The 27,881-nt window shown below is 34.6% G+C and overlaps 4 protein-coding genes across 8 annotated transcripts; all 4 read left to right on the forward strand.

Moving 5' to 3' along the window:
• Positions 1 to 4,598: 4,598 nt before the first annotated feature.
• Positions 4,599 to 9,250, forward strand: LOC18104508 (uncharacterized protein At1g03900). The gene is made up of 8 exons (XM_006376283.3): positions 4,599 to 4,899; positions 6,551 to 6,582; positions 7,181 to 7,281; positions 7,383 to 7,455; positions 7,652 to 7,683; positions 8,260 to 8,350; positions 8,523 to 8,634; positions 8,728 to 9,250. The coding sequence occupies exons 1-8, from the start codon at positions 4,801 to 4,803 to the stop codon at positions 9,040 to 9,042; spliced, it is 855 nt and encodes a 284-aa protein (XP_006376345.3). The 5' UTR covers positions 4,599 to 4,800; the 3' UTR covers positions 9,043 to 9,250.
• Positions 9,251 to 10,400: 1,150 nt separating this feature from the next.
• Positions 10,401 to 15,790, forward strand: LOC18104509 (uncharacterized). 5 transcript variants are annotated; one of them, XM_024583116.2, is made up of 6 exons: positions 10,401 to 10,713; positions 11,460 to 11,639; positions 12,065 to 12,767; positions 12,850 to 12,960; positions 14,984 to 15,141; positions 15,235 to 15,790. In XM_024583116.2, the coding sequence occupies exons 2-6, from the start codon at positions 11,553 to 11,555 to the stop codon at positions 15,427 to 15,429; spliced, it is 1,254 nt and encodes a 417-aa protein (XP_024438884.1). In that variant the 5' UTR covers positions 10,401 to 10,713; positions 11,460 to 11,552; the 3' UTR covers positions 15,430 to 15,790. The 5 variants fall into 5 exon arrangements, with proteins under 5 accessions (XP_024438884.1, XP_006376347.1, XP_006376346.1 ...); XM_006376285.3 differs by having other exon boundaries at positions 10,407 to 10,713; positions 15,232 to 15,790; XM_006376284.3 differs by having other exon boundaries at positions 10,407 to 10,713; positions 12,856 to 12,960; positions 15,232 to 15,790.
• A 1,254-nt stretch (positions 15,791 to 17,044) lies between these two features.
• LOC18104511 (senescence-specific cysteine protease SAG39) lies at positions 17,045 to 19,391 on the forward strand. The gene is made up of 2 exons (XM_006376287.3): positions 17,045 to 18,559; positions 18,682 to 19,391. Exons 1-2 carry the CDS (start codon positions 18,124 to 18,126, stop codon positions 19,272 to 19,274), a joined length of 1,029 nt encoding a protein of 342 aa, XP_006376349.3. The 5' UTR covers positions 17,045 to 18,123; the 3' UTR covers positions 19,275 to 19,391.
• A 3,860-nt stretch (positions 19,392 to 23,251) lies between these two features.
• Positions 23,252 to 27,583, forward strand: LOC18104513 (senescence-specific cysteine protease SAG39). Its single transcript, XM_006376289.3, has 4 exons — positions 23,252 to 23,408; positions 24,590 to 24,679; positions 26,464 to 26,868; positions 26,991 to 27,583. The coding sequence occupies exons 1-4, from the start codon at positions 23,252 to 23,254 to the stop codon at positions 27,581 to 27,583; spliced, it is 1,245 nt and encodes a 414-aa protein (XP_006376351.3).
• Positions 27,584 to 27,881: the final 298 nt, after the last annotated feature.

Consider the following 27,881-nt stretch of genomic DNA (forward strand, 5'->3'; position numbering starts at 1 on the left):
ATTACATTTCTTCAGTTTTCCAAGTCCATCCCATTTGAAATTTAACATTTTTAACTACAATTTTCATGAAAAAATATATTTTAAATTCTATCATTTATTAATGCAAACATCAGCTGAAAGTCAATAAATAAAAAGGTTACAGTTATTAACTTGATGCATAACCACATATTTGTTTTATGAAATTTTCCCCATTGAAGTCAGCTATATTTATGCTAACATCATCACAACTTTACATAATGTTTCAAGTCAACTAAACCAGCAATTTTAAACCCTTTAAATAGAGTTGGTCGAAATCTTTGTCTATGATAAGGGTGGATTTCCTTGTACAATTAATCTATCATCAACTTTTTAAATGTTTCACTTCATACATTCAAACATAAACAAATTTTAATATTTAACTTTGATTTACCAAAATAATCTATCTTGAAATTAATATTAAAAATAATATACTAAAAATATTCATATTAATACAAACTTTATTTCTTTTCATGTGTTTCTTTCTTTTATTCTAGAAACCCTTGGCAATATTGTATCTTTGTATGCTTAGCATCAATTTTGTACATTATATATTAACAAAGGTAACATTTATACATTATATATTTTCTTGAACATATGTTGTTCAATAGCCTGGTATTTTTAATTGTGATTGAACTTCCAATCATGGGATCACGTACAAGAGCATGTTTAATTACTTTAGATATTTTTAAGCTCTTGTTCAATAGCCTGATATTTTTAATAATTTCAGATTTTTTGGTGCGTTCTGTTTCTTACCATTTAAGTTATACCAAAGGAAGAGATGGAACACTTACTGAAGCTTTTTGCACAGAAGTAGTTCTTAATTCATTAAATCCAACGTGGATTGCAAAACACACTATTATATTCCAGTTTTAAGTTGTTCAGACATTGACACTCAATTTCACAACATAAATGTAAAAGTAACCCTTTAATAGTCATGTATACCTCTTCCTTTGTTTCTGCTCTTCGTTTAGGAAGAAATAGGTTTAACCATGAATTTCTTATTTGTAGTTTATTATAAAAAAATCTCCCTAACAAAGTTAATTCTCTTTGCAAGATCAATATGTTTGGTCAATAATAACTCTAAAACAGAATTAAAATGCCTAAAACATAAAAGAAAAATAACATAAAATCTATGATAACACAAGAAATCCAAACAAAATTAAAAATATATTAGTCAAGCATAATCTTTCAAGCCTCATTTCAGATTATATACATAATGGATGAACCAACAACACAATTTGAAGTGGAAAAAAAAATGGAATTCATGGCTGTTCATATTTAGCCCTCAATTCAGTAATTAACTTTTCCTCGTTCTGTTAAAGATTCAAGAAACCTATTGATTAACTGTTCTAAATACACAGCGAAGCACCCAGTGAGAATAATCTTATGATACAATTTTCTGTTAACCATGTGGCATTTTTTCTTTATTATGTTTTTGGCAGTGCGGTGGGTGGGGGTTCCTAATTTAGTTATACCCTAAATTTATGCTTGATGATGTATTTCTGTGCAAAAGGGGGAGAGAAACTTGTGTTCATACATACATTTGCACTGACTACAGTTCCTAAATCCTAATTTTATCGAATGAATGGCCTAAAACAATTATTCAAAGCATCGATCAAAAAAACTTTGTTACCTGTGTTCTTGAGTTCTGGGCGAGCAAGATGAAATCTACACGGCAGAAGAACACCTAAGATTGCAGAAGAACACCTGAGGTTGAGAAAGTTAGGTTAAAACTTTTTAACCTAAGTTTAATTGCAACAGAGCAACAAATAAATCGTAAAATTAATTACCTAAATTATTGAGGAAAAGTATGCAACACCCAACCCATATACAAAGAGTGTGGGTAAATCAGGATGCTCGATGGTGATACTGATGGGTAAAGCGGGATGTCGCCGTGGGTCTGTGTTTTTGGTGGTTTACAAAGAAAGATTAAATCTGTTATGGATATTGAAGACGAATGAGAAGAAGATGAAGAGAAATGTTAGGGACAAAGGAAATCAGATCGATGAAGAGAGAGTGCTAAGTTAATTGTTTTTCTACTATTCTGGATGTTATCAGGGGACGAAGGGGATGAAGAGATCAGTGCAAGTTAATTAAATTAGCATTATCAGGGGACGAAGGGGTAAAGTGGGATGTTACGTTTCTGAAGGGGAGAGATCAGTGTAAGTTTAGGATTGCTAATTAACGGTTGAGATTGTCAAAGTTAAATACCCCATCAACGGTCTGTATAATTTTAATTTTAGATTAAAATTTAAATATATATTTTTTTAATCAGCAACGGATAGTCCGTTGCAAATATTTTGTTTCCTTTTGCAACGAATTTTCCGTTGCTAAAGTCCGTTGCTAATATTAAAAAAAAAAATATGCAATCCGTTGCAAATCCGTTACTAAATTTAGCAACGGAATTATCCGTTTCTAATAATCCCCTTTTTTAGTAGTTAAAAAAAAAAGGAGATGATTCTTGAGACATACATACGCGATGAGGTTAAATCTTGTAGTTTTGCTAGTTTTCAACGTAAAATATCAAAGAAAGGACGATCCTATTGTAGTCACATGTCTAATGTGAGGCTGCAGCTGAAGCTGAAGCTGAAGGTGCAACCATGTCAATGGTGAGGAGCGTAATGCCTAATGCTTCTACAGTAGATGAAGCAAATATTCAAGTAGCTAGCGCGTGGAAATTGGCTTCAGGCAATTGAACAAGATCATCTACAGTACTCCGGGAATTCCATGATAAGAGACATTCTAGATATTGGATGCTCTGTAGGTGAGCACAAGATTTCTGGCTGATAAGTTTCCTTCTGCGAATGTCGCCGTAAGTTCGATCTTCAATTTTAACGAGATCACTTTAACAGTCCTGTACATATGAGCAATGGAACTAAGATGCTCCCAAGTTGTTTAGCTGAAACTTGCTCATTTTCTCGTATATATGTGGATCCCAACCTGCAGGGGCTGGAGCTGTCACCTTTCTTTGTTTCTGTAGCTCAATTCAAGGGAAAGAAGACAGAATTTTCCCAAGAAAGAATCCTACTAAATGGATGCATGCTATGGCGGAAGACACAGGCTTTCCATCCCAATCATTTGATCTTGTTTCCATTTCATGTGTGGTATGTGCTCTTCTGTAAAGCAGTAAGCTTCTCAAAGCTCTGGAAATGCAATGAATGTTTTGAGTAAACACGATACCTTTCTTCAGTGGCCACACATGCATTCCCAATATTCAAAAGCTGTACATGGTAGACTGCAGTATAATTAGCCTCGGAAGAAAGCAAATAAAGCTGTTGAAGTTTGACACTTGGGAATTTATTAATAAAAGGCCCAACATTTTGTTTACGATTCAAGCATTGATCAGGATTTGAACTCTAGAAACGTATTTTTGGAATTTCGAGCAATAGTACAAATTTTGAAGGAAGCATCCGAATATGTTTGGCAGTGTGATAGCGGTTGTATTTTAAATAATTTTTCGTGCTGAAATGCATGTAAATAATATTTTTTTATTTTTTAAAAATTATTTTTGATATCAGCACATTAAAATGATTCAAAACATATAAATCATTTTAAATTTAAAAAAAAAAAATTAAAATTTTTTACCAACACTATTTGTACAATGTTCCTGAACAGTTTCTCTTCGCCCCGGAGGCACAATTGCTGTGTCAGATCAATCAGTAAGCATTCATGGCTCTATAATTGATGTTTTCTGCTCTCTTATGCAGCCAAAGTCAAAGATCCTTCAGGTATGTTTCCAATGCCAACATAGCATACTGTAGATTTATTCAAGAGATCTACAAAAGCCAAGGCTATTCGAGCTTAAGATTTTTGTAATTGTAATAATTTTTCAGAGTATTTTTTATTTAAAAATATATTTAAATAATATATTTTTAAAATTTATTTTTAATATTAACATATTAAAATAATTTAAAAACATAAAAAAATAATTTAAAGTAAAACAAATAAAATATTTTAAGTTTTTAAAAATACTTTAAAAATAAAAAAATAAACAAAATCTAACTTCTTGGTTGGAGACTTGAAAATATAACTATGTTAAATACTAGGTAAAAAAAGCTTTATCGTCTTTGTAATTCAACCCAACTCGAATATGAGTGTTTGAGAGTATGATTGTGATTATTTTTCAAAGTGTTTTTTATTTTAAAACAGATTAAAATAATATTTTTTTAATTTTTTAAAAATTATTTTAGAAATCAGCACATTAAAATAATCTAAAAACATAAAAAATATATTAATTTAAAATAAAACAAAAAATAAAAAAATTTAATTTTTTTTTTAAATCCTTTCCGACCAGCAGTACAAAACACTTTAATCACAGCCTTTTTTAAAACCGGATGCTCTACCAAAATAAAAACAGCACGTTCCATGGTCAAGCCAGTTAGGTTGGATATTCGTAGTGGACAAACTGATGCTTCCTTAGAAATCAAGCAACTACTACACCAAACTCCCATGTTGACCCCATCATGACCGTCCAATATTTAACCACAGCCCTCGATCTGACCTACAATTTAATGGTGCAGATACATTAAAGGTTACCCAATCTAACGGTGCAGATTACTTGCACTAGCAACTTATGTCCTCTCTGTCATTGTACAAGCAAGGGAAAACCCAGAGACAGACAAATTCCCTCTTGATACTCAATTTCCTTGTTTCTTAAACACCCCCTTGTAATATTTTTTCTTAAATTCCTGTAAAGCTCCGAATTTTATCTCAGGGAGCTCACATCTTCATTTAACTTATCCTTGTTTCTGTATCAAAATTTAATCTTTCTCTCGTGAGATCATGGAGAAAGTAGAGAAGGCACCGAATGATATTGAGAGTGAAGAAACTGAAGCTATAGAGCTCATTCTCTTTCAAGTCTCTGAATGTTATGTTTATATGGTAACTTTCTCTCTCTATATGTGTATCTGTGTGCATGTGTTGTACTGTCTTTTGATTTATGTTTAGTTGATTTTTCTTGTGATTTTGCAAATGGGTTTTTGAGATTTGTGGTAATTAATGATCTTTTGAGTTTTTTGTGTATAACCAACCTTGAAAGGTTATTCCTTTTCCCAGAAACCTTGTCCTTAAAAGAAATTTAGATTTTCAGTTGTATGGATAGGAGAACAGAACTTAGTGGGGATTTGGATCTGGGTTTTGCTCATTTTAGTGGGAAAAATTATTGTTGAGAAATGTCATATAGATCAAGAATTGAAACGTCAGAACAAGTGGCAATCAGCAGCATTTTTCTTTTTTTGATGAGTTGCAAGAAAATACCTGTATCAAATATGATAAATTTATGTGAATTGTGTTTTAGAAGTTCTCAGTTGGGCATTTGGGGATTGCTTTACTGTTCTAAAAGAAACATCATTGATTAAAGGTCCATGCTTTTTGTACTTGTGGACTGAGTATTGACGGTGTTAATAATTGACAGGGAAAAATCTATGAAGAGACAATCTTGGCTGTCTTTATTAGTGATTTTCTGTTGTTCATATTCTGATAGTGGGAATTAACAGTGTCATTTGCAATTAAAGATGTGTAATAGAAATAGTGGTATTACCATGGCAGATATTATCATGGTCAAATAAGAAGTGGTATCTAAAAGTCAGAAGCTGCAGATCTTGCACCTAGAAGTAATTACTGGCTGATACTAAAAGGAATGAGGCTGATTTAGAGAGATCTGGCTATAGAAAATTTTAATTTGTTGGAAAGAATTAAATGTTACATGGGCATCTCAAAAACTTATATTTCTAGTTTGATAATATGTTTTTGGATCATGTCAACTAAGGACTAAGGAAAGGGCTATTTTCTCCCCTTTCCAGTATACTGTCTTTGTTATTGATCGCCTTCCTTTCCCTGTTCTTTGCATTTTGTTTCTAACAGGGAGTTGATTATGGTTGGTTAAAATCCAAATATAGTCAAACTTCCTTAATTTGTTTGAATCTGAAAATTTACAATCATTTTGTTCGCTAAAGCACAGGTCCTATGACTTGGTCCTTCTGTTGGAAGTAAAAGACTCATAGTTCATATTGTCATGTTACTTTTATGTATTTGATACCTGTTTTTCCCATTGCTCTTTAATACATGTTTTAAAGTGCTGCCCTGGCATTAATTTCTTGAACATATCTGTTTTCTAGTCTTCATACCTATTGCAGATGTATGGAAGTTTACATGTTGAGATATCTATACAAGTCTAAGATGTTTGACATGATCTTTTAGACTTTTAATTGAACTCAAATTTCCAATATGTTAACATTTATGCTAACTTTCTGCTCTCGGCTGTTTATGTAGGAAGTCAGCTGCAAATCCATCAAAATTTGATCCTTTTTTTTTGTTTTTATTTACTTCTTTCTTTGTTTTTTTAAACCACCCAGAGTATGGTATTATGTCATAGAGGCAAATGATTACACACCACGTACAGATCAGCTGCATCCTATAATTTGCCACTTATTTTCTTTGTGATCTAAATCACACATAATGTAGTTTTTGGCGGATCAAGCCAATTCAAACTAGATAACAGTTGCTAAGCTACTTTCATTTCTTTTTTCTGCAGATACCTCCTAGGAAAAGTGCTGCTTCTTACAGGTTTTTTCTCAACTTGTCTTTATGATGCCTGATATAGATATTGATCAGAAATTTTAAAAATGATGTCTTTCATACAATATTCATTTTATAAAAGTGCTATTTTCTTATTGTGAATTAAGCAGAAGTTAATTTATTCAATTTGTATTGTTGCTCAGATCCTCTTGTAGAAATTGTGTCCATCAACGTAATTAGGAGTTGGACTTTATTTGTCATGCATGACCAAATTAGGATATACTTGCATGAAGAGTTTTATGAATTTTTTCCTTCTTTTGAGAAACAAAAGATATACAGAAGAACAACAAGGCATCTGAAATTACTAGAAAGATTTTACTATATGCATGGGAATTTTAGGTTTGGAAAATTATATTCAAGTAACGAGTTTGATTTCTAAAAGAAACTTAATATCTAAATTCACCTTCATAAACACAACCTGTTATAAAATCCAGTCACTTCATATCCTTCCTATGGTTTTTTCCTGTAATCAAATGTAGCCAGTCAGACAATGCCATTGCTTTGTTGAATCTATGGACTATATCTGCTGCTTAAACTTGGTTTTACCTATTGTATGGATATTTATATCTCTTGAAGTGTATTCCAGGGCTGATGAATGGGATGTTAACAAATGGGCCTGGGAAGGGACTTTGAAAGTCATTAGTAAGGGCGAAGAGTGCATTATCAGACTTGAAGATAAAACCACAGGTTAGATTATCTCTGAATGGCTACGATGCAGAAAATGGTATATAGTATCTTTGTTTGATGAACTTTGCTGTGTCTCTTATGCTTTGATTTAATTTATATAGGTGAATTATATGCCCGGGCATTTTTGAGAAATGGGGATCTACATCCAGTGGAACCTGTACTTGATAGCAGCAGGTTAAGCCCATTTCTCACTGAATCTTAAGCATATCTTTGTTGCACCACTGATTCTACTGATAAGAGTAATGAAATATGCCCTCCATGCATAAAGTTAATTCATTCTGTTTAACCTGAGTTTTGTTCTTAGCTTCTAACTGAATTCCCATATAACTGTGTTTTGAGAGTATTTAAATGGATGTCTTTTCTTTTGCAGATATTTTGTTCTTCGAATAGAGGAAAATATTGGTGAGCTACCATGCCTGCCTCTTGGTTCAAGTTCTATATTTAACTGAAGATTCTACTTCTATACTATTGTTGTTATCTGTTTTTTAAAAAGAATCCCATGTGTGCAAACTCTATTTGAAACACTCTTTATGGTGATAAATTTGTTCTTCAAGGCTCGGATAAATTTAACTTGATGTATTTATGTTCTATTCATATGGTGTCCTGAAAGAACCCAAAAACCTGCATTGAATGAGTTCTTATTCACCTATTCATGATTAAGCAAAAGATCTCCACACACAGTCATGTGCTGATATTCAGATTTTATGATACTGACCAACAGACTTTGATTCTTATGAAAATTGTTCTTAGGGAAGATTTAGAGGGAGGGTAGGAGGGTAGGTGAGAGGAAGGGAGGGGGGGGGGGGATTCCTTGGACCAGATCATGTGTCAGCAGTTTCATGTTTCTTGGAAATCTTCTATTCATATATATATATATATATATGTATATGTATATATATATATATATATTATTCTCCTTTCCTTTAGTCAGATTCATCTTCAATTTCTTTACTAATTTAGTTTTTTGGAATCATGCAGGTGGTCGCCTTAGGCATGCATTTATTGGCATAGGATTTAGAGAAAGAGCAGAAGCTTATGACTTCCAGGCAGCACTGCACGATCACATGAAGTATGTTAAAACCCATAAATGCATTATGTACCTTTTCAATACAAGGATCACACCCCACAGATTCTTTGTAATTTGAGCTGTTAATGCATTCAGTGTGTTCTCATATAGAGATAGTATTCCCACTTGCATAAAGTTGATTAATGTAGGCATTCTCTTATGTTGTCTATTAAAGATATCTGGACAAGAAGAAAACTGCGGAAGAGATGGAGCAGCATTTTCAAACAACTTCCTCGGTGGATTACAGTTTAAAAGAAGGGGAAACTATTGTACTCCAAATAAAAAATGTAAGCTCTTTTGCATCCTCATTTCCCAAATGTGTATAGATACGTTATGCATCCTAATGTCTGTAATGAAATTTACTCTTTCTGGTATGACAGAAACCTAGAGGTAGTGTGAAGTCCAAGATTTTTGAGCAGGGTCTGAACAATCTGTCATTGGAGGAGAACAGTGATCGAAAAGAACCCTTGCTTAGTATCAGACCTCCTCCACCTCCCCCTGCACCGCTTTCACCTGCTACAAGTGTACAGAATTCTCCATCAAACTTACCACCAAAAATTACTCTTGAAGGAACTTCTACTGAAAAGTCCCCATACTTGACAAAGGATGAAGCAGAACAACAACATTTTCCTGACAATGAAAGCTCACAAGATATACAAGATGATGATTTTGGAGATTTTCAGGCAGCTGGTTGATGTGGACTCCAAATTGACGTGTTTATAATAAAATTCCTCGATTTTATTCTTGTTTTTGTGGGATTGGTGTTTTCAAGGATTTAGATAGAGATCCAACTGAGTTTTTGGTTATCATGGTTTGTGAAATATGCTGTAAATATTACGGGAAGTGGAGTTACCTTACCGACCTCATAATGCTGCTAAGATTGATTTACCTTTCTCTCTGAAATGCAGCCTAATTATAAGAGGGCTAATGCGCAGTCAGGATCCGTAAAATTAACCCTCAAGCTCCGTTCATAATGGTACCAGCTAAAAACTGTTCTCACAATGTTTGGATCACTGCTCTCGGGGCTTAGAATCTGTGGTGAGTGAGTTTTTTTTTTTAAAGGCATTATTATAAATGCAGATCACTGGTCTAAGATAACAAGGATTCAATCTCCGTATTTGCAAGTAGGTAAAAAATAGCCTTATTATGTTTTCATTCTTAAATTTTTTTTCTTTTGTAATCGAGCCCCTTCACAGCCTAATTGGATAGAATTGAGCCTGAAATTATGGGGGAAAAAATACCAAATTAAAAGTTCATCTTGTTAATTTTTTGTCCTGTTTTTACATTTCAATCCTTTATTTTTTAATTTGAAAAAATAAATAATATAGTTTTATTTTTCAAGTAATGATCTTATTATAAGTTAATGTACAGATTTTTGACAAGTGGCACAGGGTTTAATAATAATAATAAAAGGTTTTTCATGAATTAATTTTTTCTTAATCCACTTCATGACGTAGTTTGAGGAAGTATCCTAGTTGAAAAGTTTTGATCATAAGTTTTTGTTGTCTCTCTCTTTACAAATGAACCTTAAAATTGGTTAAACCAATTGGTCAATGCCATCATTTGAAGCTCAGAACTAAAAATTTGTTCACCAACCTCCGCAAAAGAATTGGACACTTACAGTATATATTCCAAATATTTCTTGCTTGCAAGTTAAAACTATTAAAGCCTAATTTGTTGTTAGTTCAAGATTCCCAAAAGATTCCCTGCTTATTTTTAAATTATAATTTTATTTATTTAATAATATTATTATTTTTTAAATCAGTTTTCATGTCAACCGCTATAATCATTTAAATTTAATTTAATTGACAAACTTGTAAGTGGACTTTTCAATTAAGGTTTTCATTGTTTTTGTTTCTTTTATTTGTTAATATTTAGTTGGGCTCGACAGAAGATTTTCTAACAGGCCGAACTGGATTCAAAGTACCAACTAACTCTATCTTGTTGGATTTCATTCATGGTACACACAACCAGGTTGCAAGTTGCTAGCTATCATTATCATGGGGACCCACCAAACCAAGAAAGTTATTAGAAGCAATCCATTGTTCATACTTTTTCAGAAATTAGTAATTTCTTCTTCTTCTTTTTATCCCCTTGCACGTTTCAATCAAGAAGCCGTTTCAATTTTCATGTCTAATCTTTAATTCTTTTTCCTTTTCCTCTTCTTTTTGTTTTCAAAATATAAAGAGATAAAAAAGAGTTTTGGGTCCACATAAAGTCTGAGCTCAAATGGAGTTTTATTTATTTAAGTGTCTCTATGGATGATCAAAGAGGTTTTTGGCTTCTGATTCTGAAAAAAAAAAAGGAAGAGAGAGAGACGGGGGGTTTAGGCTTCTGGGCATCACTAACTTGGCCCTTTACACCAAGTAAGTTCTCTCCATATCTTTAATTCTCAAAGTTTACAGTCTTTATTTTCTTCTTTTTGCTCTTTCTCGAAAGGGTTACTCAAAAACAGCTATTCTTCAAAAGGGTTTTCTTTTCTTTGATCATCAACTTTTATGAAGCTCTGCTTTTGTGTTGAAGTTTGGTTCTTTTCTCCCATACTTGTTTTTTGAGTTTGGTTTTTTAGGTGAGTATTATGCACTGATCTATTTTATTTTATTTTACAACTATTTTTTTTTTATCGATGACCAGTTTTTTTAGGTAAGTCTACTACTTTTTTTCTAAGGGAAATTTGAACCCCACAAGAATAACTCTTAATTGATACTCCACGTTTTGAGTTATCTTCTTATGTCCAAGGAATTGCTTGAAGGGTTATAAATGAATTTCAAATTTATAGACTTTTAGGTGTGTTAAGTGTATAGATTTATATGGATAATGTTTATACAAGCGGGTGCAAGAATTTAATATAATTTTTATGTCGGTCCAATACATTATTGATGTAAAGTTTTGATTTTGAGCTTAAATTAAACAAAAAATCTTTTAAATTATTGATGTGAAGTTTGCTTCTGCAGTTTTCTTTTTTGTGCTGATGTTTGTTTCTGTAGTTGTTTTTATATTTCTTTCTTTTAATGAGTGAAAATTGAGGTTATCTGAAGAGTATAGTCAAAGCAAAAGAGCAGGGAGCTGATTTTTTTTTTCACTTACTGAATTTTTGTTTAAATTCCGGCAGAAAATAGAAGCTGAGAGGATTGCAATCATACTACTAAGATACAAACTGGAAGAAGTCTAAAACCTGTTGCTGCGGGGTAAATTTGTGATCGCTATGGACCTGAAAGGGATAACATGGGTTGGTGATTTTTATCAGAAGTTTGAAGCTAGGTTGTTGGAAGTGGAAGAAATTATGTGCGAGGTATCTCCTTTTACATAATTTGACCTGAAACTAATAACTTATAGCTCAAGGCCAGTCTAAGGGCTGTATCCCTCAACTGCCGAGATGGGAGACGGGTTGGCAGCTGGAAGCAAATGACCAGCAAGAACAGTGCAGTTTCTTCCAAAGTTACTGTTGTACTGTTGTGGCTTTCTTATGAGATTGGCCTTTACCATTTTTTTATTATTATTTCTTGGAAAGAGATTGATGATGATATCTCCTTTGAACTCTTATATTTGATGTGTGTTTCCCTTCCGGGTGTTACCTATTTATTGTCTCCAGTTGTTGATGGCTTGATTGATATGTCACTGGGAATTGAGTAATTGACTTGTCCAAAGCTAGTTATTTCCTCTGGCTACTTGTATTATTTGGGATTGAGGCTTGGTTATTGTTGTTGTTTTGGACAGGAAGCAGTTAAATATGTGGAAAATCAGATGCAGACTGTTAGTGGTAATGTGAGGAAATTCTATTCGGATGTCATGCAAGATTTGTGCTCTCCAGATTCAGAGGTTCCTGCAAATGGGGCAGTCTCTAAGTTGCCTGTAGATTTGGGAGCAGCTGATGTTGGGGTCCACTTGAAGCCAGATGATGGTGCGAAAGAAACATGTGAGAAGGCTGATGATTTGAGGCTGTTGACTGGGTATTCAAAGATGACTACTGATCATGGTCCTGACCGTCTCCCAGTACGTGAAAGGATTTCTATCAGAAGAATTTCAAGGCAACATAGTAAAGGAAGTCTGTCCAATAAATCAAACCTGGACATGCATGGAAACTCTAATTGCAAGAATGTGTCTCCAAAAGAGACATCAGGGATCACCACTCCTTCGAGTAAACATCTGATTGGATACTCAACAATTTCTGAACATTCTGATCAAAATCTGGAAGCATCTTGTGACTGGAATGCAAGACTTATAACTCCAGGGTCTGTTGAAGTTACAGAGCATTTCTCCATAGAAAAAAGTAAAAAAGAGATTGAAAATACAAGGGAGCACATGCTTGATATTTCATTCTATAAACCATCATTGGATATGGGTAATATCACTGAAACTGGCAGGCATGAAGGAACAGACAGGAGGCCTTCCAGCATCAACCTATTAGAAGAATCAAATGGTGAGTTTTCTGCACCATTCTTTCTGATTATTTACTTTTTCCAATCCTTGTAGAATGTTCTCTTTTGACTTCTTGTTGGCAGCTGCAGGTGTTTGTTTAAACAATGGATTGGTTTCTATGACAGACTTTTATGCAAATGGGAATATGCAGACTAACAAATTTGCATACGAGGAGGATTTTGTGTCTAATTCAGGTATGCTTCTGTTGCATTTCTGCACTTAAAAATACATGCAGCAGATATAGTGCAATCACTAAAAATACATGTAGCAGATATAATGACGTCAAAACAAAATTCTCTCTCTCTTTCCCAATCAACCTGGCAATCTGTGCACTCTCTAGACTGCTAAATAGCGTATATTCATCATCTTTCTTTCTGGTACCTTGTTTCTGTAGCACAGATGTTGGTGTATTGTTCTTGAGTTATGGCTGTTGTGTTTTCAAGGAAGGATTGATCTGCTTAGCTGTTAGCATTATATAAATTTTTTCCTGTTATTTTCTTGGTTACTACAGTAGCGTTGTACAAACATAATACTGCAACAAGGGTACATAAATCTTCATGTATCCACAGTTGATCATCTTCTTTGTTTCCTGACGTTTTGGATTAGACACAGGCCATTAAACCTAGTTTAAACATTGAAAAAGTTGTATAAAACCTGATTCCAGTTATTATCCAGTGTCAATCATGACATAAAGTTTCTTTACATTATTTCATTTGAATTTTCAAACACAATGGATTGATTGACATAAACTTTATTTTGGTTAATATAGTACCTCATTTTATGCGGCGCCCATGAGTGTTGTATGGTTGGGTGTAATTCCATGGATTATATCCATTTGACAAATCTTAATTTCTGTTATATGTAGTATCTAACTCTCTTACCCTGTGGCCAATCATGTCCACAGTCTCTGAAATTCAAGATCTTACATTTGAAAATAGATAAAAGGGATAAACTTGTTTCCTTCCCACCCATTTTGTGTAAAATTCTTGTTTTCTTTGCTAAACCCATTTTTCTGTCCTTCGTGTCCAAAAGTTGTGAATTTTTATTCTAGCTCATTAATGGTGGTTAGATATCAAAACTTGGAATATTTGTTCCTGAAAAATTAATCCCTCAGGCTAAGCCTCCATTGCTTGAGTTCAAATGGTAATGTCCTGGCCTTGCAAGCACAAGGGCATGCGTTTAAATTTTGAGACAGCTTTTTATGCAAACTGCTGGAGGATAGCATTTGTTTCTGTATGCTCACCGCTAGGATCACATTCTGGTGAAGCCTTGATGGATTAATGCCTTTATTTAATTTTCAGATTAATGGCTTTTATCTCTATAAGTTTCAGGGATCTGTTTTTCGGTCATTTAGGATTGTGCATTTTGTTCATTCATATGATCAAGCTTGCATGAAAATGCAAGTACTCTGTTTATTTGGTAAAAGATGCGTGTATGTTTTGTTTTGCTTAAATATTTTAGAGGGAGGCGGACCACTTATTAGGGTACTCGGATTGGCCTTAAATTTATGGCCTGCTATGACCATCTTTGACTCACTAGTCTGATAAGGAATGGTGAGGTTAATGTTATTATAGAAACAGAGATGAGTGGGTTCTAGAGCGTAGTCATTGTATCTCTACTTCTGATTGTGTCTGGACAACATTGTATCTCTAATTCTGATTTTGTCTGGAAGGGTGTCTATTTCTTTTGGTTGGTTTTTTTTATTTCTGTTGAAATACTCATTTGTCTTGAATTGGAATGTCCTAGCTACAGTACAGCTTATGATTAAGATTAAAAATAGCTTGCACCTGTCTTTACTTTGTCTCTTTCTTTAATTAAATTTCTAACATTTAACGGAAAAACAAATGGAAAGAGAGAACAAAGTTCAATTATCATCACTATTTATGTGAATGTTAAGTCATCTCTGAAAGCATTGAATTCATTATGCACATGCCATGATGCCAGATAAAACTTGCAAATCTAAAATTTATGACTATCAAGTTTTACTAAAATTCTAAAAAAACATGGAAAAAGTGCTCATGCATGCATCTCGGGGTTGGGGTGTTGGCCTAATAACAGCTTCTCTAGTCAATCCTGTTTAGGCATCTATATTTTCCAAAGTCCATTTTCTCCATCAAATTTTCAATCTGTATATATGATTTATAAACACTGGTTTTTCCTGTTGTCTTGTTAATTTACATACTCACTGATGTTGTTCTAAACTTGCTGGAAGTTCAGATGAATGGGGAATAGATTCAGACAAAGACGGTACCCTCATTGAAGAGGATATGGAAATCATCCAACAAGTGGATAAGGCTCAGCTTGAGGAAACCTGTGTTTTGATGAATGGAGATGAACTTGATGCTTCTCGTGAAGGCAAAAACAAGCCTTACAAGGTAACCTCTCCACTCCATTTACTTAATCAATCATTTACATTCTTGCTCTCTCTCTCCCCGTAAATTATTTCTCTCAACATTCATGTTTAGAAGAAGATTCGGGATGTTTTTAGTTCAAGAAAGAGGTCAGTGAGGAAGGAATATGAGCAGCTTGCTGTACAGTTCAGAAGTGATCCAAAATCCAATCAAGAAGAGAGTAAAACAAGTTTAATGGCAACTCCGTCTATAAAGGAAGCAAAAAGATCCTCATCTCATGATCCCTCTGAATCTGAATGGGAGCTTGTCTAGATACCAGTAGTGTTTAGTATTAGTAACACGTCCGTACGTGTATATAAATGTTGAATGGGGTGATTAGGATGTTGTGCCAGATGTTAATATTTCTCCCAACCTTTATTCCCCTTCTTTGCATACTTTCTTCTCTTCCCGAGTGCTGAAGTCGGTAAACGGCAGAGAAAAAAAAACCACCCTGATCTATAATGCAGAAATTTGTGAAGTTATATTCAGTTATTTTATGATGTCCTCGCATCATGGGGACACAAGTATTTACCTTGTATGACCTGTGAGTATTGTGCATGCCTTGAGTTCCAAGCCAAACCACTTGAAGGAATTGATTATTTCCTTCCTCCATGAAGTTTCAGTTGTTTTAAGAGCTGCAAGATTTGCTACATTTGAATTTCTTGAAATTTGTTGTTAGTAATTCTAAAACCAAGGCACACTGCAACTCTGAAGGATACGTAGATGATTGTAGGCAGCTGATGAAGATAGGGCAGACAATAACAAGTTAACTGATCTGATAATAGTAAACCAAGGCACATCACAACTCTTGCTGAAGGTCAAACAACCAAATGTGAGGAAATTGTAGTGTCCAAGACCAAGGATACATGCAAGAGCTTGTTCCATGTATCACGATGAGCCTTTGATTTTTCTGTTGCAGATCAGTTTTCAAAAGCTTGTGCTGCTTTCTTGCATACAAAGCTGGATGTGCATCGCTTCTATACTCTTGATAGCTCGGTATTGTTCAGGTATCTCACTGGTATCATCATGCTTCCAATTGTTTTCTCAATAATTTCTTTTGCTGGGTCAGGAAATGCACACATAGGATTCAACCATGATGGGTTGTGTTTTATTGTACCACTGGTGTTGTGGTGATATGCCACAGAAAACGATGGTTGTTTTGGTCGCATCAAGGTGGCGAATGATCCAACAAGGCCATGTCCTATGCCTTTATTGAATGCAGATTCATTCATTTCCTCTGCTAATTTTCCTTTGTATTGGAACAAATCCCACCTGCAAAAGTTGACATCCACTTCGACATTATTTGTCTTTCAAATTCCACAAGTTGACTAACCTTGTCATTATAGTTTTACACGAAACTTATGGCTTGAGCTCCCCACTGTAAACCCACCAAGTCATGGCCATGGTGAAAACCATGGCATCGTCTCCCCGCCACTTTTGGGCCAAGGGCGACAGTTTGTCAAGAAGCCTTAGAACTCTGCTCCCGTTTCTTGCTTGTGTTTCCCTAAAATGGGCTCAACAAAACTCCGGTAACAGGAGTAAAATCCTATGTTTCAAGTTTTTCTTAAGTTGATTCATGGTTATAATTCAACTAATAGAATCACTAGAGGATTAGAAACAGAGTAAAATATTGTAATCTTACCTTTGCTTTGAAGACCTTATAGACACAGCCTCCGTAAATATGAGCTCAAGAAGAAGGTATGGCAGAATGAAGAAGGCAAGCTAGAGGTTCCCATTGGTTTCTGTTGAGGGAATTTCCAACTATTATCACCATCTTTCATCTTAAGTCTCTCCAACATGTCCATGCCATTAAACATTGAATACAAATCTTTGTTAAAAAGAACACTAAACATGCACTTGTTTATATATATATATAAGCTGAAGGACTGAAAACACTTGTTTTTAATAAGCCAGAAAATTGGCTTAAAACACCTATCATCAAGGAGAAAAACTAAAAGAGTGAAAAAAAGAACAGAAGGCCTAAAACAAAAGGAAAGCATACCAATGCTTGTAGATAACAATTTAAGCATCAGATTGCAGCAAACAATTAACCACAGTATAAACACATCTAAATGATAAATTAAATCTTTTTAGTATAGTGTTTAACATTCTCAGGAAAAGAAAACATTAATAAGTTCGGTTGAAGAGATAAATTACAACCGATACTCCAAACTTTTAATGCTCTAAACCCACAACACTTTTAATACTCCTAGGATAGCATTTGATTATTGCTTCGAAATAAAAACAAAGGGGACAAATGAGGCATGCATCTCTTATATTTCATGTTTTAAAATTATATAAACGTATTTTAAAACTATCTTATAGATGGATTTATTTTCAAAGTAAAAGAAATTATTTTTTTAATGCTACCCTATGAAAGAAATTACAACACTTTTAAGGCGAGTCATTTGTCCTCTATGATGGCCAAGAAAAGGAAGAAATTAGTATTTTGATTGCATCTATTATCTACTACGAGGATTGAAGATCAGTGTAATATTGATGACTTCCAGACATGCTTCACAACTATATATTTTTAGACACTTCAATTGAAGTTAGTATAAGCTGCCTATGAATTTGAACACAGTTAACAATATTGGAGGCAGCATGATCCTGCCAAGACTAAAGACTACAATTACTGTCAACTCAAATATTAAATAATCAAAAATCATTTCCTTTAGGTTATATTTTTTGTTTTGTACCATAAAAACACATTTAGATAGTTGAAAAAATATTTAGCCATATATCATAGCAGACTGCACGGTACACTACTACCCGGCCATCTAAATCATATGCAATTTGCCGGTTGATCTAAGCATGGGAGGTGTCTTCATCTTCCTAAACAAGGGCATATAGATTCATAAAGCAATCAAACAGGAACATTAGCATACTATATATAGAGGTTTGCTGCGTATGTGCAGCTCATTCATTTCTAGTTCACACAGATTAACTACATCATTTAGATAAACCATGGTTTCGATATGCAAAAGGCAATGTTTCTTCGCATTCATCCTCATCTTGGGAACGTGGGCTTATGAAGTAGCATCTCGGGAGCTCCAAGAGCCATCCATGTCTGCCAGGCATGAGCAATGGATGGAAACTTATGGAAAGGTCTATGCAGATGCTGCAGAGAAAGAAAGACGGTTCGAGATATTCAAGGACAATGTTGAATACATAGAATCATTCAATACTGCTGGAAACAAACCGTATAAGCTAAGTGTTAATAAATTTGCAGACCTAACCAATGAAGAGCTCAAGGTCGCCCGTAATGGTTATAGGAGGCCACTTCAGACACGGCCAATGAAAGTAACATCATTCAAGTATGAAAATGTTACTGCTGTTCCTGCTACCATGGACTGGAGAAAGAAAGGTGCGGTTACTCCTATCAAGGACCAAGGCCAGTGTGGTAAGCTTTATCACTGCACCAAGCATTTCCCCCTCACCTCTGATTTTATGCTACATGCAATATCTTGGCTGTATATGTATAAATGTTATCATTGATGCTGATTTTTGTTGGAACAAAACCAGGCAGCTGCTGGGCCTTTTCCACTGTAGCAGCTACCGAGGGCATCAATCAACTCACCACAGGTAAATTGGTCTCCCTATCTGAGCAAGAGCTTGTAGACTGCGACACCCAGGGTGAGGATCAAGGATGTGAGGGTGGTCTCATGGAAGATGGTTTTGAATTCATAATCAAGAACCATGGCATCACAACTGAAGCTAACTACCCTTACCAGGCAGCTGATGGGACTTGCAACTCAAGAAAGGAGGCATCCCGCATAGCCAAGATAACTGGCTATGAAAGTGTTCCGGCTAACAGTGAGGCAGCATTGTTGAAGGCTGTGGCCAGTCAGCCAATTTCTGTTTCCATTGATGCAGGAGGCTCTGACTTTCAATTCTATTCAAGTGGTGTTTTCACAGGACAGTGTGGAACTGAGTTGGACCACGGTGTTACAGCAGTTGGCTATGGAGAAACCAGTGACGGTACCAAATATTGGCTTGTGAAGAATTCATGGGGCACTAGCTGGGGCGAGGAAGGATACATAAGGATGCAGAGAGACACAGAAGCCGAAGAAGGTCTCTGTGGCATAGCGATGGACTCTTCTTATCCAACTGCCTAAATATATAGCTATGGTCTAGATCTGTGGCACACTCCTTGTGAACATGTTTATCCTCTAGCGTGCAAAAATTCTCTGTAAAATCTGTGATGTGTGAATGAATATTTTACAAATATTGTCTGGTGCCATCCATATTCAGAAAAAAAAGTATTCTGCTTCTTTTTTTTTTCTTTTGTTTTGGTGAAGTAATGGGACTTTTATATGTTTGTTTGCCAATATTGGAGCGCATATTAAATTGGTGAAGGTTCTATATTCTTAAGTTATGGTGGATCTGCGGAACATATGAAAGAACAATATCATAATTGAATATTTCCATCGAAAGATTTATGCATTATTGGAGAAGAGTGACCAAGATCGAGCACTGTTTTTATATCACTAAAAAAAAAAAAGAAATTGAAATTTAATAACCTTATTATTAGAAATTTTCAAAAATGCTTAGAATTTTTTCGAAGCACAGTTTTTTTCGAAACACAAAAAAAATCTAGAAATTAATAACGTGTTTTATAAAAAAAAAAGAATTTTTATCTAATATTGGGATAGAAAAACATTTGATGAACTTATATTAATCTGGGTTGACTTGTAAAATTCACGGGGATAATCTTAAAAAAAAAATTGAAAATTTTAATTTTAAATTAATTCAATGTTGAATGAAGAAATCGATATAAAAATAATATTTAATTAAAAAAAAGCCTAAGTGAACTCGAGTGAACCAAGCAAAATCGTGATACAAATTATGCAAGTCATTAGATTGAATAAACTTTTTTATTCCATAGATTATTTTTTATTTAATTATACGAAAATAAAAGACATGATAATTTTTTTGTTTTAAACAATTTTTTAAATAATAAAAAAAATCGTGATAGGCACGTGAGGCTGAGATAGCAAAAGTAAATAATTTATAACAAAGAGTGAAATTGCATTCTTTTAGGTTTAACTTAAATAAAAGAAAAAATAGATCATTAATAACAAATAATGAAATTATATTTTTTTTAAAAATTGAGGGGCATAAAAACCTTTTAAAAAAGAATAACAAATAATAGCTAAGATGTTGCGAATTAACACATTAAACATGTGACCCGACCTATGGATTCAATTAGGTTCAATAATTTTTTTTTATCAATATTTTAACCCATATAAAAAATAGAAAAAAAAAGATTAAAAGGAGCCCAAGTGCACGGGCCTTCTAGCCCAGCCCATACACCTAAGCCTGATTTTATTTTTAATTTTTTTATTAAAGTCGCAGGTGACCTATCGTTTGCCTCAATTTTTTTTTTTACAAAGATAGTAGACGATACGTCATCTGTTTTCTACAAAATCTGGCAACCAGAGGTTGCCGAAGAAATAGGGCCTCAATTTGTTTTGCTTTAAAATCCATTTTCAATTCATTTTTGACCCAAAACACCTAAAAATGATAAACCTATCAATGGCTTAAAGAAAAAATAAAAAAAAAATCAACTCAGGCCCAAAAATATTTTAGTGGTCAGATGTGTCTCCTCAAGAAATAAGAAGGAAAAAAAAAAGCACCTATGTAAGACTCTTTTTATAAAATGAAACTTATTGACACTGATTTCAACCATTTTATGGCCATAATCATCGTCGAAAACCATTTTGTCTCTCTATGCTAGAATTCATCTGTCCTCTCTCTCTCTCCCTCTCCCTCTCGCTCTCTCCTATCACAAGAAATGGCTGAAAAATAAGAGAAATGAATTTTGATACTAAAATTTAATTTATAACAACTAAAAGAATCGATCGCCTATAAACCAAAAAAGATGGGGAGACCAAAATAATTTTTTGTATGAAATTCAAAGTCGCCACCTATTTTACTCGCCCTTTTCACTTTGATCCTTTGTCTTTCAATCCATTCATCTCTTTTAAAAAAATGCAATTAGGTGCTAATTTGAGCTCGAAAGGGCTTAATTGTGCAAAAAACAAAGTTTGAGGACCAAATTAAGAATTTAGAGAAAATATATTATTATAATTCATAGTGATTTGTGAGAGAATGAACAATAAATTTTCAATGGTAAAAATGCAACATGACTTAGTTTTTTTTCTTTTTATTAATCCAGAAACTTGATATAGTCATTGTGTTGTGGGATCCAAATTTAATATTATTGTTTGAAAGAAGATAAGGTTTTGACATTTCTCAATTGTTAGCCCAAAGCTTTTTAATACTTATGGATTAATTAATGATAACAATAATTATTGAATTTAACATGTATGTCAAAGATTCTATTGTTGTAAGAATTTTTCCACATCAATTTGAAGCACCATGGATTTTTTAAATGCAAACATGAATTGAAGATGTCTAAGTTTAATGTTAACGTAATCAAGTATTTATAGAATTTATTTTGGAATATTAAAAATGAATCTCATCCAGAGTTATTTTTAATTGCCAAAATTTACCATAAAAAATATTCTTATTGCCAAAACTTATACATAGTGAAAAATACATTAGGAGAAATTCTTTTATCAAATAGGTTGTTTTGGATTATCACTCGATTCTTTTTAAATGAAGAGCATGAACTTTATCACATGTCTTTTTATACTTTTAATTATCAAAATGTATTTTTTTTTTGTTTTTTTTTATACAAGACTTTGTTAGTCGTATTTGCTTATGTGAGTAACATGTGTGATTTATTCACTTATACATACCACATTTTCATTTGAGGTGAAATAACACTTGACGTTTATAATTCTCTTTTTTAATTTTTTATCTTTTCAAAATTTTAAACAATTTCATAATATTGAGCTAAATTACTTTCACCAAGCCCAACTTTATTGTAATCTTTTTTATTATGAAAGTGTGTAATATTTGAACTACGAGAAAATATTGGTTGTGAGTCATTCAAAAATTTAATCTTGATTATTAAAAAAAATTGTGAGTGAAATGTTTTTTAATATTGATCATGTAAAAAAATTAATATATCAGTAAGGTCTCACTCATTAGAAAAATTATAAATTGATATTGAATAATAAAATGAAGATTCAAAGAGTTGAAATAGATGATTGTCTGAAGCACTATAAATTATACGTGTCTCTTTTATTTTTCATCTCATTTTATTTGCGCTGAAATTAAAATAATTAAATTTCTTAAAAATATCAAATTTTCAATTAATATTTAATTCATTTTGTTTTTTAGATGTTATTTTAGAATTTCATATTACACGAATCAACTTCACAATTATTTTGTCCTTCTGCTATTAAAGTTTCATTTATTTCAAAAATATTTATTTACAACATCTTCAAACAATCATTGAACTTCTGTCAGCTCTGTTTCTATATTCATTAACGACAGGACGAAGGAAATAATCTTATTCTCCATTGGGTTCAAGAATTCCCTATCATTAAAAAATTAATAATGTATTGAGAAAAAATAATAATATTAAAAGGTAATACGCAATACGCAATGCAAAACAAACAGAGCCTTAATATTCATATTCATGTAAGTTTGTTTGCGCACATTAACATTTCCTATAGTTTTTTTTTTTTCGTCTTGTACCATAAAAACACATTTAGATAGGCTATGCACAGTGGGAAATGCCAAAAGCTCTGTAACTAATCCCCTTTCCTCATGAGACATTGCTTGATGAATTCAGCGTTAGAGTGTAAACTAATCCAATAACAATAAAGCTAACATATATATATATATATATATATATATATATATATATATATATATATATATATATATATATATATTCACGTGGGTGTCCGGGCCAGCTTGCGCGCACCACGACTAATCCCACGACCCACTGAACATCCTGCAAACCCAGTAAGCATGTAAGGCACCGCGGGGTGACAGACATGCACATGGAGGTTCGAACCCGGGTGCAGAAAAAGGAAACAAGTCCCTATCACCGCTAGTAGAATACCTCAAGTGCAAAGCTAACACATTTTGACTGGTCTCTTGAGAGCATGGAGATGGTGCGAGCCGCAAACTCATGCCAGACATGACAAATGGTTGATTTGATACCAATTCCATGGTGCCTGCCAAACACAGCTACTTAAACGACACAGCAAGTACTGGAAGGGGATATTTGGAAAGGAACTTCCCAACTTCAATATATAACAGATCCTCAGCCAAACTAAATCCTATGCAGGTGCACTTTCTGTTATGTGAGCCCGCTTATCTCAGAGGTTAGAGCATCGTATTTATAATGTCATGGCCATCGGATCGCGGTATTAAGAAGAGACAGCATGTAGCCACTAGTTGCAACAATTTTCTACCTTGCTCTTCTTGTTCTTGGCAGCAACCAGTTGCATTTTCGCTTGAAAAATTGCAGGAACAAGACAAAAACTCCGAGCAACTTTTTGTTTGGAAGCAATCTGAACATCAAGATATGAACTTCTTTTCTTTTGAAATCTTACAAGCCCTACATAAACCTCCATCAAAACTACAAAAGAATTAAAACCCCAAAATCCATCAGATCTTATCAGACAAAAGAACCCATAGAAGAAATTGCTCTGTTTTTTTTTTTTTTTTTCCTGATACCAAGGTTTTCATGACAGATCTCATAACTCTGAATTCCTGTTGATCTCCAAAACGTCAGGCAACTCATTATACATCTTTTGACATTCCACATCAATCTCAAATGTTCCATTATTATAAACCCCATTGTTCCCAGCTTCCGGAATTGTATGACCCATTATCATCCCCTTCATCCCAGCCCCATAACCACTGCATTCCTCCCTCAACAGTATCCTGGTGCCAATTTTCCTCACAACTGCGTTGTCAGATTCTGCAATGCAGCTATCCTGGCTCTAATACCACAAAAGAACGGGTTTAATACCAAGGAAAGTCAAAATGAATCCATCAAAGACATCCTCTTGCTTTCCTAGTCCAACACCCTCACTCTTCATTTCATTACTTAATCTGCTGAACAATACCAATAAGCTAAATTCTCTACCTTCTCTAACCCTGTATTAATCACATTCCTCAAGTGGAAATGTATTCTACGAAAAAAATATTAAAGGGCACCACCACACGAACATTATAAAGATAACTTTGATGAGGATGTCCAACATAGAAGATCAGTACAGCATGGGATAGCAGAGTAGGAAAAACAAATAGTGATCCCAAGCTTAATAGAATCAGTATAAAGGGATTCAATTAATAATTATTCAATATAAAAGGTAGTTGTTAAACAAGAAAATTAAAAATAAAAACTAGTTTCTGGATAATTAAAAACAGTATAGATCAAATATTTTCCATCAGAACGTCCACACTAGCAGCGCTCCTTGACCACCTGCAATAAGTTCCTCTTTTTCGCATGTTCCAATGCAGCATTACGCATCCCAAATCTAAACCTCCATTTCAGCTACTGCAGTGACAGTGGATGTGTTTTTGTCCACGGTATTTGACATCGAACGCTTAGTTATCGGCAGGCACCATCTTGTGCATATTTCCAATAGTAGCGTGACCAGTAGCAAAGTTAGTATTATACCACTGTAGGTAAGCCTCCAAAATCTTGCGGCGTGCAATACGTCAAATCCTTTGTATATATTGAATATGCTTAGGATAAGTGTTGAGCAACCCGCCAGGAAGTGGAACCAGTTGAAGAAGGGACGATACTTGCTATCTTTGTCAGGTCTGACCAGACCACCAAACACCTGCGCTGTTGCAAGACAGAAGAGGACAATGCCGATGATTTTGTGACAACTATGTTCAATTCCATGAGACCTTATGCCAAGAAATATTCCAGTCCCAAATCTAGACAGACCACCAAGAATATAGGCCAGAAGTTGACAACTGACATGCAAGTAGAACCATAAAGGGCCTGCAGATTCGAACCTTTTCAAGTATCTTGCAATGACGGCCCCAACAGGCATTAGAATACCCCAGCTTACTGTGTTCAATATTCCATGGACATTTTTCAGTGTTGTTGAAGAACTTCTTGTCGCTTTAATCCTCCCTGAAAGGAAGTCCAAACTCCCCATGGATTTAACGTTGGGACTGGATGGAGCAACACTATGCATCATTGGAGTGTTTTCAGACATTGGGCCTACTTGCCAGAGATGATTGACTGTACTGATGTTTCCATGGAGCTCTAAGCTTGCATAGATTATCATCTCATTGTTCTGATTAGTAGCAGACAAGTCCAAGACAGGAAAGCTAAGATTTCCATGTTCCAATCGCGTTCCATAACTTGTTATAGGCGAAGTATAGACAGCAAGACTTCCATCCGTTCTCTGAAAAGAAACGATTGCTTGGGAACCAATCATCCCTCCTGAAGTTGGATTGATAGCCCAAGCAATCCATCTGCGATCGGTCACGCCAGTATGCCTGAAGGCAACCTCAACTCTGCTGGATAATGGATGGTAGTTCCAGTGAAGAGAGGAACTCAAAACAGGCAAGTCGCTGCAAGAAGAGAACTGTTTGTTGTTGGAAAATTTATAGGTCGTGCATGGTTGTTGTTGTGCTATGCATGACAATGTGCAGAAAGAAAGAAAGATGGCGACCAGAAAAATCACAGAACGGGCCATGTTTATGCAACAAAAGGGCTTGAAAGAAGAAAGATCGGTGATGACTAGAGACTACGGAGCACGGGGAAGGAATTGTTTTTGGATAGAGAATTGTAAGGCTGATTGAGTGAATATATAGGGATCTTGTCTTCCGTTTGCGACTCGGAAAAATATTTTGATTGCTTCGGTTTCTTGAAGGAAGTAATGTCCGTCTTATAGTCTGAAAAGCAATAGAGAGATATTTCAGTAGTCGGTCTTTCCTTTTTTTTCCAATCGGATTAGCAATTTATTATTTTAAATAGTTTTTTTTTTTTTACTTTGCCTCAATAAAGGAAAATATTTAGCCATATATCAGAGCAGACTGCACGGTACACTACTACCAGGCCATCTAAATCAAATGCAATTTGCCGGTTGATCTAAGCACGGGAGGTGTCTTCATCTTCCTAAACAAGTGCACATAGATTCATAAAGCAATCAAACACGAACATTAGCATACTATATATAGAGGTTTTCTGCGTATGTGCAGCTCATTCATTTCTAGTTATAGCAGATTAACTACATCATCTAGATAAACCATGGTTTCGATATGCAAAAGGAATCAAACACGAACATTAGCATACTATATATAGAGGTTTTCTGCGTATGTGCAGCTCATTCATTTCTAGTTCTAGCAGATTAACTACATCATCTAGATAAACCATGGTTTCGATATGCAGAAGGCTATGTTTCTTCGCATTCATCCTCATTTTGGGAATGTGGGCTTATGAAGTAGCATCTCGAGAGCTCCAAGAGCCATCCATGTCTGCCAGGCATGAGCAATGGATGGCAACTTTTGGAAAGGTCTATGCAGATGCTGCAGAGACAGAAAGACGGTTCGAGATATTCAAGGACAATGTTGAATACATAGAATCATTCAATACTACTGGAAACAAACCGTATAAGCTAAGTGTTAATAAATTTGCAGACCAAACCAATGAAGAGCTCAAGGTCGCCCGTAATGGTTATAGGAGGCCACTTCAGACACGGCCAATGAAAGTAACATCATTCAAGTATGAAAATGTTACTGCTGTTCCTGCTACCATGGACTGGAGAAAGAAAGGTGCGGTTACTCTTATCAAGGACCAAGGCCAGTGTGGTAAGCTTTATCACTGCACCAAGCATTGCCCCCCTGCCCCTGATTTTATGCTAAATACTACATCTTGCCTGTATATGTATAAATGTTATCATTGATGCTGATGGTTTTTGGAACGAAAACAGGCAGCTGCTGGGCCTTTTCCACCGTAGCAGCTACCGAGGGCATCAATCAACTCACCACAGGTAAATTGGTCTCCCTATCTGAGCAAGAGCTTGTAGACTGCGACATCCAGGGTGAGGATCAAGGATGTGAGGGTGGTCTCATGGAAGACGGTTTTGAATTCATAATCAAGAACCATGGCATCACAACTGAAGCTAACTACCCTTACCAGGCAGCTGATGGGACTTGCAACTCAAAAATGGAGGCATCCCGCATAGCCAAAATAACTGGCTATGAAAGTGTTCCGGCTAACAGTGAGGCAGCATTGTTGAAGGCTGTGGCCAATCAGCCAATTTCTGTTTCCATTGATGCAGGAGGCTCTGACTTTCAATTCTATTCAAGTGGTGATTTCACAGGACAGTGTGGAACTGAGTTGGACCACGGTGTTACAGCAGTTGGCTATGGAGAAATCAGTGACGGTACCAAATATTGGCTTGTGAAGAATTCATGGGGCACTAGCTGGGGCGAGGAAGGATACATAAGGATGCAGAGAGACACAGAAGCCGAAGAAGGTCTCTGTGGCATAGCGATGGACTCTTCTTATCCAACTGCCTAAATATATAGCCATGGTCTAGATCTGCGGCACACTCCTTGTCAATATGTTTATCCTCTAGCGTGCAAAAATTCTCTGTAAAATCTGTGATGTGTGAATGAATATTTTTACAAATATTGTCTGGTGCCATTCATTTTCATATTCATTTAAAAAACAAGAAGGGATTATTGCCTAAATATATATATATTTGGAAAATTAATTCTCACAAAAAATAAAATTATTTATATATATGATGTATATCCCAAGTTGTGCTTTTTTTCTTATTTAAAATTATTGACGATCCATTTTCATTTATGTGGTA

Source organism: Populus trichocarpa, chromosome 13 (genome assembly GCF_000002775.5).
Source record: "Populus trichocarpa isolate Nisqually-1 chromosome 13, P.trichocarpa_v4.1, whole genome shotgun sequence".
NCBI classification, from domain to species: Eukaryota; Viridiplantae; Streptophyta; class Magnoliopsida; order Malpighiales; family Salicaceae; genus Populus; species Populus trichocarpa.

Bases quoted from the DNA above. Each gene is read 5' to 3' on its own strand.
- LOC18104508 (XM_006376283.3), top strand. From the start codon at position 4,801: ATGGAGAAAGTAGAGAAGGCACCGAATGATATTGAGAGTGAAGAAACT. The intron at 6,583-7,180 runs GTTTTTTCTCAA...AGTGTATTCCAG, and splicing joins AAAAGTGCTGCTTCTTACAG to GGCTGATGAATGGGATGTTA. The intron at 8,351-8,522 runs GTATGTTAAAAC...TGTCTATTAAAG, and splicing joins GCACTGCACGATCACATGAA to ATATCTGGACAAGAAGAAAA.
- LOC18104509 (XM_006376285.3), top strand. From the start codon at position 11,553: ATGGACCTGAAAGGGATAACATGGGTTGGTGATTTTTATCAGAAGTTT. The intron at 11,640-12,064 runs GTATCTCCTTTT...TGTTTTGGACAG, and splicing joins TGGAAGAAATTATGTGCGAG to GAAGCAGTTAAATATGTGGA. The intron at 15,142-15,231 runs GTAACCTCTCCA...ATTCATGTTTAG, and splicing joins GCAAAAACAAGCCTTACAAG to AAGAAGATTCGGGATGTTTT.
- LOC18104513 (XM_006376289.3), top strand. From the start codon at position 23,252: ATGGTGCCTGCCAAACACAGCTACTTAAACGACACAGCAAGTACTGGA. The intron at 23,409-24,589 runs GTTAGAGCATCG...CCTCCATTTCAG, and splicing joins TGAGCCCGCTTATCTCAGAG to CTACTGCAGTGACAGTGGAT. The intron at 26,869-26,990 runs GTAAGCTTTATC...GAACGAAAACAG, and splicing joins CAAGGACCAAGGCCAGTGTG to GCAGCTGCTGGGCCTTTTCC.
- LOC18104511 (XM_006376287.3), top strand. From the start codon at position 18,124: ATGGTTTCGATATGCAAAAGGCAATGTTTCTTCGCATTCATCCTCATC. The intron at 18,560-18,681 runs GTAAGCTTTATC...GAACAAAACCAG, and splicing joins CAAGGACCAAGGCCAGTGTG to GCAGCTGCTGGGCCTTTTCC.